At 44.4% G+C, this 16,318-nt stretch overlaps 1 protein-coding gene across 2 annotated transcripts in view; it reads left to right on the top strand.

Annotated features, from left to right (window-relative positions):
- Positions 1 to 1,604: 1,604 nt before the first annotated feature.
- Positions 1,605 to 16,318, top strand: part of Plcb1 (phospholipase C beta 1) — a 696,401-nt gene continuing 681,687 nt past the window's right edge. Inside the window, exon 1 of one of the 2 annotated variants that reach the window (XM_036183929.1) lies at positions 1,605 to 2,049. In XM_036183929.1, the coding sequence (XP_036039822.1) occupies positions 1,951 to 2,049 (99 nt within the window). In that variant the 5' untranslated portion in view covers positions 1,605 to 1,950. The remainder of the gene's footprint in view (positions 2,050 to 16,318) is intronic. The other variant, XM_036183928.1, reaches the window with a different exon arrangement.

Genomic DNA, 16,318 nt, shown 5'->3' on the forward strand with positions numbered 1-16,318 from the left:
AGCATTGCCTCCTGTGAGGTAACCAGTGGGTCAAGGCCACTACTTTGAAGGAACATAGGTATCAGATTACTGTTGTACTTTGGCAGTGCAGGACCAGAATGAAACAAGACAGTCTCGAAATCATCTTCTCCTCCTCCTCCTCCTCCTCCTCCTCCTCCTCCTCCTCCTTCTCCTTTTCCTTCCTCCACGTGCGCCCCCCCACACACACACATCTTTTGTACCATAGTATAGGTGTGTAGGTCAGAGGGCAACTTGGGAAGTCAGTTCTCTCCTTCCACCACGTGGAGTTTAGGGATGTAACTCAGGCCATCAGGCTTGCTGAGCCTCTTCTTCATAATGTTTCTTCTTTTCTAAAATCGGCCTTTATGGTAGGGTAATCTTTATTAAAATAAAATTCACTCATTTTTTGTGTCTGGTCTTATGAGGTTTGATAAATGTAAACACACCAATACAGAATGTTTCCATCATTCTCAAAAGGTCAGTCTTTATGCCAGTCTTTGCCTACCCCTGGCCACAGGCACTGACCTGATCTTTCTGTCACCACAGAACACCTGTTCTCCAGATCCTACAGACAGCATCTTGCTGCACACTTTTTTGTCTGGCTTGTCTCACCAAGCTTAAATTTTGTACACGCATGGGTATGTTCTTGAATGTCTGTCCCTTCTCATTATGGAATAGTATTCTAGTTTGGGGCACACATGTACACACTAAAGTTTGTTTTTCTAGTTATGTGTTGTTTGACATTTGCTATTTTCAGTTGCCTTTAACATGGCTGGTCAAGTCTGTGTGAGTATGTTTTGGGTTCTCGAGCAAAAATTTAGGAGTAGAATTTCTGGATTGTGTGATAAGTAAATGTTTACAAGAAATTACTTTGTAAAGTGGATTTACCACGTTATGCCCCACCCTCCACCCCTGTGATGGATGCAGGTTCCAGTTGCTCCCCATTCTCTCAAACGTTGGGCATTCTCAACCTTGGGAGTGAAGGCAGACGTCTTGGCACCTGTGTTTCTATATAACCCCCACCCCTCCCTGCGCCCTACACCTTTCATCTTCCTTGGGAAATAAAATTGTTTCCCCCAGATGAACTTTTAATTTTCAAAACACTGTTCTCGGGCCATCCAGACGAGCACGCTGCCAACTTTCTGGTGGGGCGAGGTTTCTATGGAGTTCTAGCTCAAAACCCCTCAAGTGCTTCTCCACTATATAAACATTAACTCTCTCATTGAAAGGGCAGGAGAGCACCAGCGAGAAGGAAAGCCGAGGGCTCTCTCCCTATTCCTCCCCAACGTCCTCCTTTTCTTTTCTTGTAGGTTAGGATCCGATAAGGCACCACCCAGGTCTAGGTTCCCCGAAAAGCCCCGGGAACACCAGCGTTGGCACCCGCACGGGGCATGCTCAGAGGGCGCGTGGCGCAGACGTCGGCTGCAGTGGGGCCCGGGAGCCGGGAGGTGCCGCTGCGTCCCCACTTCCCGCCGCTGACCCAGCGCTCAAAGTTGGGCAGCGAGCTGGGGGAGGAGGACCGCGAGCGAGGGTGGCGGAGCAGGGGCGGGAGGAGCGGAGGGAGGAGGGGACCGGAGCGTGTCACTCGCGCGCTCCCTCTGGGCACAGAGGATGTGCTGAATGGTGCGCTTCGAGGCGGCGGCCAAGCAGGATCCGGCGGCGGGCGGCTCGCACTGCCGGACTCTGCTCCTTCGCGTCCTCCGAGGCACCACAGCCACCGCGGGCTCTCGACCCTGCGTCCCGCCCGGGGCATGGCCAGCTGCTGCGCCCTCGCGCGTCCCGCTTGCTGAGCGGTGCTGGCCAGAGGTGCGGAGGCCAAGAGGCCGGGAGGCCGGCAGGCGGTGGAGCCCAGAGCCTGCTGAGCCGAGAGCCGAGCCCGCCCGTGCCGGGAGCTCCGCGCCCCATCCCCGCCGTGCTCTCCCGGGCTGCCGGGAACCCCGATGAGCCCAGATGGCTGGGGCTCAGCCTGGAGTGCACGCTTTGCAACTCAAGCCCGTGTGCGTGTCCGACAGCCTCAAGAAGGGCACCAAATTCGTCAAGTGGGATGATGTAAGTGAGGGGTGGCACGGTGGGGCGCGGGCCGGGCACCCGAGGGCGGGCTGCGTGGGGGTGGGGCGAGGGGCGCGTTATGCAATGGGGCGCTGGAACGGGCGCGGGCAGCCCGGGGCGCACAGGTTGCCAGCTGCCTGGGTGGGTGGCAGAAGGTGACAGCTTCGCGCGCTCTTCTCCTCCTAGGGTGTTTGGAGTTGACATCCTTGCTGGGTCTGGCCAGAGCCTCCTGAGGGATTTAAGTCTTTGGGGCCAGTGGAGCTGGAGAGACAGGTTTTACCCAGTGTCGGGTCCTGAGAGTTTGGAAAGAGCGTGAAGTTAGGACCAGCTGGATAGCGCTGGAAAGAACTAGACGCACACCTCTCGGCTGGCTAAGGATCTCTTTTACCTCCTTTGCCCTCTTTGAAGAAAGAATACCTACTACCCAGGTCCAAAACCTCACAGTTACTGCTAACCCTTGAGCATTTTTATGCTGGCCACGCAGCAGAAGACAGCGGTACAGCCGACAGGTGGTCGTTGATGCCAAACTTCCGCGCCTGGCTCCGGAGTGAGGGAGTGAGGGGCCTTAGGAAGGGCTGGGGAGGGCACACTAAAGGCGGATTAGTGAGCAAATGAGGGGCTGTTAGGGCCGAGGAACGCAGAATAGGCCTGCAGAGAGGGCTAGGTTTTGAGAAATGAGCTTGCTGAAGTCTTGGAAATGGACTCACAGCTTCACCCTATGATCTTGCACCCTTTGCTGTGTAGGACAGATCCTGTCCAGCCTTGGGACTCCACTGTTTCACCTACAGTCCAGATCCTAGGACTTCTCATGACCTCTCCCTTTCCTCTACCCTAGTTACCTTCAGAACGCTTAAAGAATTCTTACTGAAAACGCGGATGCGATGCACATTATACTATATCAGTTTAGCTTCCTGGGTGTCATCCAAAGGGGATGGTAAGAACAACTCACGTGAATAAACCTGAGCTGTCAGGATCTAAAGAAATTCAAGTCCTAATGAGGAATACATCTCTTCTCAGGGGCAGCTATGGGAGAGTGAACTGGTCTTCTCACTGAGATGGTTTCCCACCTCGTAAATTACAGCCTGTTATCCTCCCGGGTATTTTACTTTAATCTTCTTAAGCCAATTTCCAGTGTCTGAAAACAATTTAAATATTCCAGGTAGTGAATCCAATTACTTAGATGAGTGCATCTGTGCCTACATTTTGTCCAGTTGGAAGCGCAAACTGAACTTGCCGGAGGAGCCACAGCCTCCTTGAAATCTCATGCCAATTATTAAATGATGTAGGCAAGGATGTAAACATGCTCTCCTTACCAAGGGCTCTGTACTTTTCTCCTTTCTGTCCCAGTCTAATTGGACCGGATGCTGTTATAAATGGAAGAGAATCCAAACAACAAATCCAGACACAGATGAATTGTTTTCTGTCAAGAAAACAAAAGGGAAGTGCAGTTCAACAGGTAGAACGTTCTTGCCCATCTAGACATACTTAAGTAAAGAGCTGTTAAAATGGTGGATCAGGGGAAGAGAGGAAATCAGCAGAGAGAAGAGTGAAGGGGATAGGAGAGGAGAGAACAGAGTCCCAGACTGAAAAGGGGGGTAGTTTCGGCTCTGGGATTCTTTACTAAACTCATGGTTTTTAAACTATATTTTAAGTAATCCTCCATGAATTCTGGTTTGTGAGAAAATAACACATTGAGAAGGAAGGCTATAGATAACCCAGGTGGGTGATTCGTGTTGCATGTATTTATGTAACAAACATTTCAAGCTCATTTGTCAGTGCCTGTCTTGAACTACATTTTGGGGTGATGGAGAAAGTAGGTAAAATCTCTCCTGTTACAGACTGGGCACACTTTAGAAGAAACCAAAATCATCAAAACACTGATGAGAGAGATTGAATGATGCTCTGGGAGTTTCTGGGGAGGCTCCTGTGAAGGAGGCAGGCACTTTGGAGAGATCTAGAGTATCCTTAAAGAGAAAACAGACTGCACCCAGAGGATGAGTTAACTGGACTTCAGAGGAGTGCCCTGCAGGCACTCTGGCTCTCTTGCTTTCTGTGATCTGTGCACTAGGAGGCATCCAGACTTTCTTAGTATTAATTGCAGACCCTAAGCACCCCTCCTCTAGTCTTTCTAGGTTGTATTTCCTCCTTTAGAACCAGGCCAGTTTGATCTGGTTACCTGTTTTTAATGCATCTATATGAAGTTGTGCTTGCAAGACAAAGAAAACCAAATCTTGGATCCAGGGTCTTGGTTCTATCTTCTGTTAGCAGTGTGACTTTAGACCAATAATTACATGGGACCATTGTTTTATTTTGTACAAAACTGGGAGTGCTACATTTCTGATACATTTAGTGTACTAGTGTGTAGGAAGCCTCTGTGGTCTTTTTTCTCTTCACTTCTCCCCTCAGAAGCACCCAGAAGATCTGGCAGTCCTAGGATTGCTAGGTCTATCCTGTTTCTGATTTAGCTCTGGAGAAGGGCTTGAGTATTCCTTTCTCACAGGGCAGTAGGTAATGTGGTGGCTGCTGCTGCTTATTTGAGAACCAACACTCCGTATATGACTGGGGGAAGGTTTGTGAATGAACTGTTACTGTGTTTTCTTAGCCTACGTAAATGTTCACTGACTTATGAATTTAATTGTATCTCTATGCTTACATTTTGAGAAATTTGTCATCTAGGAATTGGGAACACTCCAAAATGCAGTATTGTTAGATAAATAACCCCAGAGGGGGTTATATACTCAAGCATCATCAATATGCAGATTGGAATGAATAACTCATATCATTACATTTCTTTTGAACTGTTCGTAGGTAATGAGTGAATAATTCTACAGTCTTTGCTTCCTTCCTTCCTTCCTTCCTTCCTTTTCCCTTCTCTCTTCCCCAGGTTTGGGGTCTCTGGTTTGATTTTGTGACATTGAGCTATGGAAGTTTCCCTCTTTTAGCTTTTGGCACTGTCTTGGGGGAATGCTTCCTGTTTCTACCCCAAGGGAACATCCCATTTCCTTGTCTAGAAGAAAAATGAATGCTCCAAGTGACTTAGGAGCCCTTTGTACACCTGCTTTGTGGTGAAAACAGTAGAATCCTGTTGTAAAGAGGGACAAATGCCACAGAGTTTTGCTATCCCATCAGACAGTACAGTGCATGCTAAGAATTGAAAGTGATGTGTTGGGGCTGTTTAGGATTGTAAAATGCTACACAGCATAATCACTAGTCCTGTTTTGCCAACCCCTCACATCGAATGGGAGGTGTCATCTAGACAGTCCTATGACATGCACAACTTGTCGGCTCTTTACTGAAGTCCTGGTGAGGTTGTGGATGTTCTAAGGATGATTGCCACTGACAAGCACTAGCAGATGACAATAGGTATCGAGTCACTAAGAGCAGGAGCTGGGGTCTGCAGACACTCTTTAATACCCAGCCAGACACTTGCTGTGTTTTGAAGGAAGATCTGGGAGTCCTTAGAAGTGAGGCAAGTTTTGGAATCTTGTGAAATTTAAACTAATTAACTGTAGACATGATGATCAAAGCTGACCTTGTGTTCCTGAACTTGTTGAAAGGAGAAAGAGCTGACCTGTTGTGGCTACTTGTTTACTAATAACAGCAAATAAAGTAAATTGCAGCCTTTTATTTTGTATTTGCATATGACCAGATTAAAGGTGGAACATGATCAGTCCTTTGAACTGTGGGTGTTACAGGAGATCTGTGGTGAGGTAGACTAGATGGAAGCCAGGGGGATTATTATGAATTTGACCCCTTTTTCCTTTGAGTTTTGACTTCTGTCTGGATTGGTGTTGTGGGGCAAAATCTTTTCTGGGAGGATGCTACACACATATCTACTCACCACGGATAGGAAGCCCAGGGCAGACCAAAGTACGGATGCTACCCAAGTCCAACTTGGCAGAATAATAAGTTTCATTGGGATTTCTTACAGGAATGTGGGTGAAAGGTTACTTCCAGAAGCAGAAATGGCTGGCAGACAGCTGCATTCCCCAAAGCCCACCTCAGCATGGGGGAACCTGGACCACACCGCACAGCCTGCAGACTCTAACCCTCTTCCAGGCAGCTTGGCTTGTCTGAGAGCCCCTCAGCAGTCTTTATTATTTGCTCTAGGGAGGAAGAGGCTCAGTGAATCCGGTCAGTTTCAGGGACTTCCTGAAGCTATTTTGAATTGCCTATCTTCTGGTTTAAGAAGCTTCCATGCAGGATGAAATGTTTCAATCTCTGAGAAAACTGCTACTCAACAATTGAACATGAGACAGGAAAGGAAGGAATCAAAACTGTGAAACAGCCCTTTCCCCAGTCTCTGGGCTGCTGCCTTTTCAAACCTAGGACCTTATTTCTTTATCTTCTCATCTCTGGGGAGTTTTTCTTCCCCTCTCCTCTCTCCCCGTTTCACTCTCCTCCCTCCCTCCCTCTCTCCTCCTTCTCTTTCTCCTTCTATTTGGTTTTTCAAGACAGAGTTTCTCAGTGTAACAGCCCTGGCTGTCCTAGAACTCTCTTTGTAGGCCAGGCTGGCTTTGAAGTCGCAGAGGTTCCCTGGCCTCTACCTCCAAAGTGCTGAGATTAAAGGCTTGTTCCATCTGCCTGGCAGCATCCTTTTTTTCCCTCTTCTTCTTTGTTTTTCACTCTTGCTTCCCAAATTCATATCACATTGTGCTCAAGTTGCCTAGTATATCTCAACCTCATGTTCTTTGCTGTAATATGCCTTTTGTATTTCTTAGATCACAGAAGAGCTACTGAGCTTCATGTGTGTTTCCTTGTGTCATATCCGGCACACAGGAACCCCCAATAAAAGGGAGGTTTAAAAAACAACCGAATTATGAATTATACAAATAGAAATTGGAAAGAGATATGGATTTTGCGAAGGCATTCAATAAGATACCACTTTTATTCCACAGATGTAATTCCCAGACCTTCCTTGTACTACATTTAATACGTGTTTCAATTGTGTATTCTGTAGTTTAAAGAGAAAGAGCATGTATTTTTACCCTTTTTAAATTTTTTAGATGTTGCAGAGAAAATGAGTTTAGAATTCAAAACAGGATCCACTCTCTCTGAGCAAGTCAGTTTACAACCCATCCAGAAGTTTTATTTCTACATACATAACAGACACACCACACTTGTGCACACATGAACACACATGCATACACAAATAATTTCATGTGGCACATCCTGTTTTTGTAAGTGCAACCTACCATTCAGAAGCCAAGCGTGCCGGGCTGAGTTGTTGGAAATGGTTGAGGATGCTTAGGGGCTTAGATTTATATTCATGCCACCTAGATTTGAAACAAGTTATATCCTCCTTTGCTCCATGCCACCCAATAAAAAATTAAATCAAGGGCCAAACAGGTTTAAAACACAGCAGAACAACACAAAACAAGCCAAACAAAACACCTTGCACCTAAAGCAGAGTACTAAACAAAAGCTTCGATAGAACTTCAGAATTCTGTAGAGTCAGTTCTGGTTTCTATGACAGGATAATGCTCACAAGATTAATTGAGGGAGAGGAGTGGAGAGTGCCATGAAGTGGGAAGTCAGCAGATTCTCCTTGGAAAGGTTATGGGGAATGGAAGAAGCAGCTGAATTGACAGCAGGTGGATCCAGGTTGGGTCAGCCACAGAAGTGGAGTTTTGACTGGAAGGCACCAAATCCTCTCTACAGAGCCACTTAAAGATCCCCACAGTGTCTGGGTGTATAGATCAGCTCTTGAGAGCACTAGCTGCTCTTTCAGAGGACCTGGGTTCAGTTTCCAGCATCCAGGTGGTTGTTAACAACTGTTTGTAACTCAGTTCCAGGGGCTCTGACACTCTCCTCTGACTTCCACAGGCTTCTTCATGCTCATGCTGCACATAGTACCCTCTCTCACACAAACATGTGAAATGAATAGACATTTTAAAAGTACCTTCATATGTCATTTCTTGTCTGTCAAGAAGCTCAGATTTTCTATTGACAACCAGTAATGACTATAATCTAAATAAATACAAGGATATACTTTTCTCTAAGTCAGATGATGACGGTAAGGTAAGGTTTGCCTCACAGTGTAACAGGCATGTAAGAAAAAAATATAAGTCATGTGTCCAGATGCATCAGTGTCCACAGAGCCATCACTTGTCACCAACACACTCTCTAGGGACATCATCACTGGCAAGCTTGAACACCATCCCTACCCTCTGGGTAGCTTTTTACGACTGGTAACTCCATAGATGGTTACGCCTGTTTTTAATCTACAACAGCTATTTTTATTTTGAATGGAAACCAAACCAAACCTCTCCTGCCTACAGCATTTTTATTATTGCTGAAATTGACCCTCTCTCCAAGAGCCACAACAGCAGTGGCTGATCCCTAGTGTAGATGACCCCTGATTAGGTCCTTTTCTGTCCTAAGGCTGAGTCTGGAGAGTGTAGCAGGTGTGAAGCATGCCCCACAGGAAGAAACACAGCTCCAGGAATTTAGCCCGGAGAGTAATGCACATAGGCAGTTACTGGCACAGCACAGCAGGTTCATGGAGCGCCGTTGTCAGGGTGTATTTTTCTTCCGTCCTTTTTCTTCTCTTCATGTCTGTTTCTGTGCTGGAGGTTGAATTCAGGGTCTCACTATATGATAATCCAACACTGTATCCAGTTGGCTGTACCCAGCCGTCATTTTGTTTTTAATTTAGTATTTTATTTTTTTATTATAACGTGAAAGTGGAGGAAGAATTCACATAACACAGATTAACGATTTTAAAGGGAACAGTTCACTGGCAACCTGTGTACCAACAAAATTGCACTAACTGCAGTCCATTCCCTTCACAACACCTGATGCAGACACTGTCTGCTCCCAGTGTATTAGCTTATTTTTTTTCCTGGCTATTAGAATATCTTGAATATTTCCGTTGAATGTTGCCTATCAATAAATTGCTTCAACTTGTACTTACCTGTGGCGATACTTAAATGGAATAGGAACACTTTGCTTTTTTATGGCAAACCTGATAACCTGTAGTTAAATGTTTCTTTTTCAAAAGTGTCCCGTGTGATTGTGAGTGGTAAGTTGCAGCAGAAACGGAATGGGATTGATTGCTAGTTATTGACTGACACTATGGGTCCCCACTTGAATACAAACCCTTGCTAGCTGAAAGCATTAGTTTTCCTGTTACCTGAGCTAGCATTAGGTTCCTGCAGCCTTTCAGGTCGTATCACAAATTCTATATGCACTGCAGATTTATGATATTGGAGTCCCTGATCAGAGCCAGATGGCCTGTGTCTCTGAAGCAAAGGACCTGGAGACACACTGATGAAATAATTTATTTACTCATTGGATCCTAAGGAAACATTCAATTCTTGGAAAAATAGAGGTGAAACAGGATACAAAGAATGCTGGCTCTTCAAGAGTTTTTCCTAGCCCCTTTGATCTCTTAGAAGGTCTAATATTTCATTTTATGTGTTAATTTGAAAAATTTTGTATTCTTGAAATGTTTTAGTATGTGTATTAATTGATACTGACTAAATGCATACATATACCAAAAAACTAAATTATTATAGATTGGGAAATAGACTATTAAAATAAAATGAGAACAATAGGTAGTTGATAATAAAAGAGAATTAAAAACATCCTACATCTGTTTTCCATTTCCAGGGCTTTTTATAGTTCACAGCATTTTGTTTCATTTTATCGCATCAAAGTTTTATGAGCAAGTCCAGGGGAAAAGGAATTAGTGAGCAAAGGAAGCTTTGTCACCAGGATGGGACATGGATGTATCACTGGACAGCACTGGGGCCTGGAGGATTCAAAGAGACAATTTTGCTATTTAAAAAAAAATCATTTTTTAGACTTACATACATAGTGCATGCCAGAAAATTAATTTTTATTCATGTAATAAGAGGGGCTATAGGAACTTAAAAAGGAGCAATAAGTCCACAGTGCAAGTCAGCAGCAAGTGGTCCAGCTGATTGAAGAAAAGTTACTGATGTAAACTGTGCATTTGTACTGCTGAGTGTGGTTGAGTCTTTGCATCCATCCCCATCCACTCTTGGTAGGACTTTCAGTCACAAAATGTCTGGGTATCTAAACTACATGTGCCAGAATGCCTTGGGGCTGAGAGTCTGGCTGCATTAAATTGATAAATATGATTGAAACTTGGAGGGCAAAGGTGTGAGATAGACCAACTCCCAACATTGTGTTGTTTCTGCAGTTCTGTGAGATGCTGAAAAGCTGGCACATTAGGTAAGAGTTCGTCAGCCCCTAGAGTACATTCTTACTATCAGCTTAACTTCTCCCTTTGTCTTTAATTAAATTGGGGTTTTGGGTCTCTGTGGTCTTTCTTGCCTTTGAAAGATACTGGAGTCATTCATGGAGACTCACCTGCAGCTTGCTGCTTTGGCCTTTCCAGTGATTCTGTCAAGTGTTTACTCACCAGTATTCATTCCTCTGTGTTCAGAATCCCAAGGAGATTTCTGTCCCATTAACCTCTCTGCCAGAAAAAGTCCTGCTCTTTGGCTGAAGTTCAGGCTTGCATTGAACGCAATAGGTAGCTGACACTAGACTTGAACTCACTGACCTCCTGCCTTCCCCTCTCTTACTTCCAGGCACTTGCTACCCAGTCTGGCTTGTGTTGTGGACATCACCACAGTTTCTTGATTTCTTAAAGAGATGCTCATCCATACAACCAATGGAAATCACCCTTCAAGGAATTCCCAAATGTGGGGAATTACAGGGAAAGAAAAGACTGATTTGTCTGAAAACATTCTGCCACGAGAATGATTCACAAGGGGAAAGTACTGTTACCTCCATTGCTAAAATGAGGAAAATAGCAAATACATACCTACAGGTCTAAATTTCTGTTTAAAATAAATGTTCCAGTTGTGTCAGTTACTCTGCACAGACACAATGAAGTCATCAGACAACTAAATTTCCTCTGACTCCTACCTCAGTGTGTACCTGGGCCTGCTGTCTCCTTCCTCTAAGCTCCTAAAGCCCTGCTCTTTCCCTAGGTATCTCAGAGTCTAGGCTTCGTTATGATCACCTCACCTGTCTTTTGACAATATTTTTTTTATCTTCTGTTGAATCTCTTCTAAGAACATACCAATTGATATGCTTGCATTAATCACCTTCCAATTACAGTACCAAATATCTGTGATAATCAACTCATAAGGAGAATTTTACTTCTCCTTACAGTTTTAGAGGTTTCAGCATATGATAGGTTGGTCCTTTTTCCTTTGGGCAAGGCAGCTCATGGGAGAATGCAGCTCCTATGCATCATAGGAGAATGCAGCAGAGTAAAATAGATCTTCTCATTATCAGGAAGTAAAAGAGAGAGAGAGAAGGGCCCCATAGTCTTGGCCATGTCCCAGTAGGTTCCTACCTTCTGAAGTCTCCGTCAGCTCCCAATAGCCTCACTCTGGGGATGGGGATTTTTTTTTTTTTTCTTTTTAGACAGGGTTTCTCTGTGTAGTTTTGTGCCTTTCCTGAAACTAGCTTTGTAGACCAGGCTGGCCTCAAACTCACAGAGATCCGCCTGCCTCTTGTCTCCTAAGCGCTGGGATTAAAGGCATGCCATACCACCGCCAGGCGAGGATGGGGATTTTTTTTAAATCTTTTTTTAAATTTTATTTTATAATCTAATTTAATTTTACATATCAGCCATGGATTCCCTGTCCTCCCCTTCCCCCCAACCCACCCTACATTCCCAATTCCCATCTCCTCCAGGGCAAAGACTCCCCTGGGTATTCAGCTCAACCTGGTAGATTCAGTCCAGGCAGGTCCAGTCCCCTCCTTCCAGGCTGAGCAAAGTGTCCCTGCATAAGCCCCAGGTTCCGAACAGCCAGCTCATGCACTAAGGACAGGTCCCGGTCCCACTGCCTGGGTGTCTCCCAAACAGTCCAAGCTATTCAATTGTCTCATTTATCCAGAAGGCCTGATCCAGTTGGGGGCTCCACAGCTTTTGGATCATAATTCATGTGTTTCCATTAGTTTGGCTATTTGTCCCTGTGCCTTTTCCAGTCTTGGTCTCAACAATTCTCACTCATACAATCCCTCCTTTTTCTCACCAATTGGACTCCTGGAGCTCCACTTGGGGCCTGGCAGTGTAGGAGGATACTAGATGCAAAACAAAGATGACCAGACTGCTACTCACAACTCCAGGGAGGTTACCTAGAAAACAGGACTCTAAAAAAGACACAGGATTGCCCAGTGACAGAGAAATGGATGAGATCTACATGAACAACCTGGATGTGAGTGTGGGTAATGAAGGGCAAGGTTCAAGGGAAAGAGAGCTTAGGGAAGTGGGAGATCCCAGCTGGATCAAGAACAGAGAGGGAGAACGAGGAATAAGAGAACATGATAAATGAAGACCACATGAAACTAGGAAGAAGCAAAGTGCTAGAGAGGTCCCCAGAAATCCCTCCACTGTAGACTGCTGGCAGTGGTCAAGAGAAAGCCTGAACTGACCTACTCTGATGATCCGATGGTCAAACACCCTGTCGTGCTAGAAATCTCACCCAATGACTGATGGAAGCAGATGCAGATATCCACGGGGAGGATGGGGATTTTAACACATGGGCTTTTAGGTGACATTGATTATCCAAACTGGAGCAAAACCTTTAGCCTCCATGTTCTGAACATAAAAACATTGCAGTGTTCCCAGTTCTTTTTCCTCCTTCACTTTCTTCCCTCTCCCACCACGAAGATGTACTTTCTCTTCTCAAGTCTCCCAAATCTAATGTTTTCACCTTTGCTAGGCAGCAGAATTTGCCCTTGAACTTCTGATTCTCTTGCCTCTAACTTATGAGAGCTAGGAGTAGAGTTGGGTAGTACCACACTCAGGTGAGATTGTGCCAGACTTGCTAAGCAAGCAGTCCACCTGCTGAGCTGCATCTCCAGCCCTGAGGATGTAACCTCGGCTCACCATCTCTTACTATCTACTCACACCTCCGCATCACTCCAAAGTGTTGTTTTACCTTCATCATTGGTTTGAAAATTTTAATTACTGCTTTGAAATTGTTTTCCTCATGGCCTCTGACCAATGCTGGGCTCACCCTCAAATGATATTGTTTGCAATCTACCTTGCATCTTTTCCTACAGTACACTTTTAAAAATCCTTTCACACAGTTAATATTCATGCTTTAAAATACGTTGATACATTTTAAAAGGTCTTCACAGCATTATGGATTTGTAATGATAAATGCTTTTGCTCTTGTCCTCATGGAGTTTATATGCCAGTGGAGGAGATACATGCTTGTCAAACAAAGGTATCATTTGATACTAATTGGGTTGTTACAGAAAAACGGTACACATATTTATAAGGTGTATGGAAGGAATTTCTTTTGAGACATGCAATTAATGAGAAGGCCTAGATGCTACAGAGGACTTAACATGACAGACAGGATGTGTTTCACCCATGAAAGAGGATGTGGGGACATAGCGAGGAGCCAAAGAGCACAGGACTTTGATGGACAGAAGCAGGACAAGCAAGTGGGGAGGGTGGCTCAGATAATGATACGTGGTAGCAAGAGCCTGCCGGTGTAGTGCTTTGGGCCGGGAAGTTTTTACACATAAAGTTAACAAGAAGCTGTTAAACAACACATGGTTCTAGTGTACACATTTGGGGCCAGGGAATATTTTGTTGTAGGGTTCTGGCTGGCTTGTATTGTAAGATGCCATATTTGACTTTTACCCAATAGATGCCAGAGTTGTGATGCTCTAAATTGTTTCTAGATATTGCCAGCAGTGCCCTGAGTTACAAAACTGCCCACAGTTGAGAACTACTGACTAAAATAACATACCCTGTTCTTACCTGATTTAAAAGATATCAGGCCCCTCTCCTGCCTCTCTCCCTGTCTGTATTCCTGCTCACCACAAGCATGCCAGTTTGTAAGTACATGAAAAGATATTCAACATCATTGGTCATAAATCATAGTAAATGAAAGTCAAATAGGATAGTTACTTGATAACCACCAGAACTGTATTAAAAGGATCCGTTTTTCCCATGTGATAAACATGCGAGTACTGAGCATCTAGGTGGATCACAGGGGATTTAGGCTTTCCTTTGGTTCCCTAGTTCAGTGTCTGACACACACTGCACGTTTTTTTTAAAGAATCACACTTCTGCTTTTCTTATATGTTCTGTCAAAAGGAATTCTTATACCTTCGAGTTAAAAGCAAATTTCCTAATTGAGCTTTCTGCATCGGTTCTCTTCTCTATTCCAAAGATTCGTAGCTCTCTGCTCTTCTTTATTTGGAGACATTCCAGTCTTCTTGGAGCCCTGGAGGAAAACACCCATCAATGAAGAGTTTCATGGAAATTCTGCTTCAATAATGCTAATTCAGCATTCTACTTTCCAATTTGTTATAGTTTGATGTCAAATGTGCCCTACAAGCTTATGTGTTTGACTACTAGGTCCTCAAATGGTGGTACTTCTGAAACCTTCGAGATGGGGCCTCACTGGAGGAAGTGGACTGTTATGAGATGGGCCTGGAGGGCTGTAGACCTGCTCTACTTCTAACTGCCCTGTTTCTCTCTGCTTCTTGACTCTTTGAGATGTGAACATGTGGGTACCATATTCACTGACCACATCAGAGCTGCTAGCCACATGCCTTCCCACTGTGATAAATTGTATTACCTCAAACCAAAAACCCAAACAAACCTTCTTTATGTTGCTTCTTGTTGGTTATTTAGTTACAGCAAGGAAAAAGGCAATGAATATAGCACCCTAGGTTAAATTTATTATGTACTTATTTCATATTCAGAGTTATATTGATTATGTTTTGTATTTTGTCTCAGAATTCTCCTTCCTTGGCATAACTTTTTCACCCCAGTGTACATTATCATTGTATTTCTCTCTACCATTTCCTAATATAAATCTTGTGCAATATCTTTGTACCATTGCAAGTTTTTTTTCCTGTGTTGGTTTTTTTCTTTATTATTATTATTATTATTATTATTATTATTATTATTATTATATTTGTGTTTTAATTTTACACATGAGCCATGGGTTCCCCTGTCCTCCCCCCTCCCGCCCCCAGTCCCTCCCCTCCATTCCCATCTCCTCCAGGGCCAGGACTCCCTTGGGGATTCATTTAAACCTGGTGGATTCAGTACAGGCAGGTCTAGTCCCCTCCTTCCAGGCTGAGCAAAGTGTCCCTGTGTAAGCCCAAGGTTTCAAACAGCCAGCTCATGCACTAAGGACAGGTCCTGGTCCCACAGCCTGGATGCCTCCCAAACAGATCAAGCTATTCAATTGTCTCACTTATCCAGAGCGCCCCTGTGTTGGTTTTACAGTATTGGTATCTTTAGAATTGCATGTGTCTAGTCACATGTGTTCTCTTGCAGTAGCATGACAGCATGAGAATCACTGTGAAGTCAGAATTGTGGTCAGCCTTGGCCAGTACATCTCAGACAGGTGCTAAGAAATGAGCCATGGCGCCAATGGACTAGTAGTTGAGGTTAGTCATGAGGCTTAGGGTGATTTTCATACCAGTGTATGTAGACTGCCCTAACAAAGGAGCACAGATTTTCAGCAGATACTTCCCTCCTACTTCTGGAGACTGGAAGTGCAGAATTTTTGCAAGCTTATTTTCTTCTAAGAGCGAGAGGGATGGGTTTGTTCCAGGCCTCTCTTCTTGGCTTACAGGTTTCTCCCTCTGTCTCCTTCAGTTTGTGTTTGTTCCCAAGCTTCCTCTTTTTGTAAGGATGTGCATCACCTTGGATTAACACCCACCCTGAAGACTTCCTAACTTCATCAGATCTTAAAGACCCTATCTCCAATTAAGGCTATGTTTTGAGATCTTCAAGATGACCACAGGGGAGGGAATACAGGTCAGGTTATAGCTTACTTCAGCCTGGTAAAAAGTAGTTCTTAGGTAGCAACATAATCACTCTATTTGTATGTTGAAGACTGATACTTGGAGAACCAAGTGTGTTTATTTTTCAGTACTTAGACATAAAACAAACATGGAAAATCTCCAGATAAGATTGTCAGTCAAAACAAAAAAAAAACAAGTTTTCACAATGTTGCCATCAGGGTATTTAGCTGTACTGGCTCATAGAAATATTGTGGCCCACATGAGATTTTCTTATGTGTGCATGGGGGATATGTGCATATGTGTATGACAGATGCAGGTAGATCCATGTGCTCACTAGCCACCCAACAAGGTCTGCTTTGTGAGTTCAAGGCTGGAGAGCTGTCCTCCAGAAATATTAGACAATGCCCGAGGAATGTCACCCCAGGTTGTCATTATCTTTCTGACTCAAAGCCTTACTGCTGTGATTTTTAAAGTGTGGATTCTAGACCAG

Source organism: Onychomys torridus, chromosome 4 (genome assembly GCF_903995425.1).
Source record: "Onychomys torridus chromosome 4, mOncTor1.1, whole genome shotgun sequence".
NCBI lineage: Eukaryota > Metazoa > Chordata > Mammalia > Rodentia > Cricetidae > Onychomys > Onychomys torridus.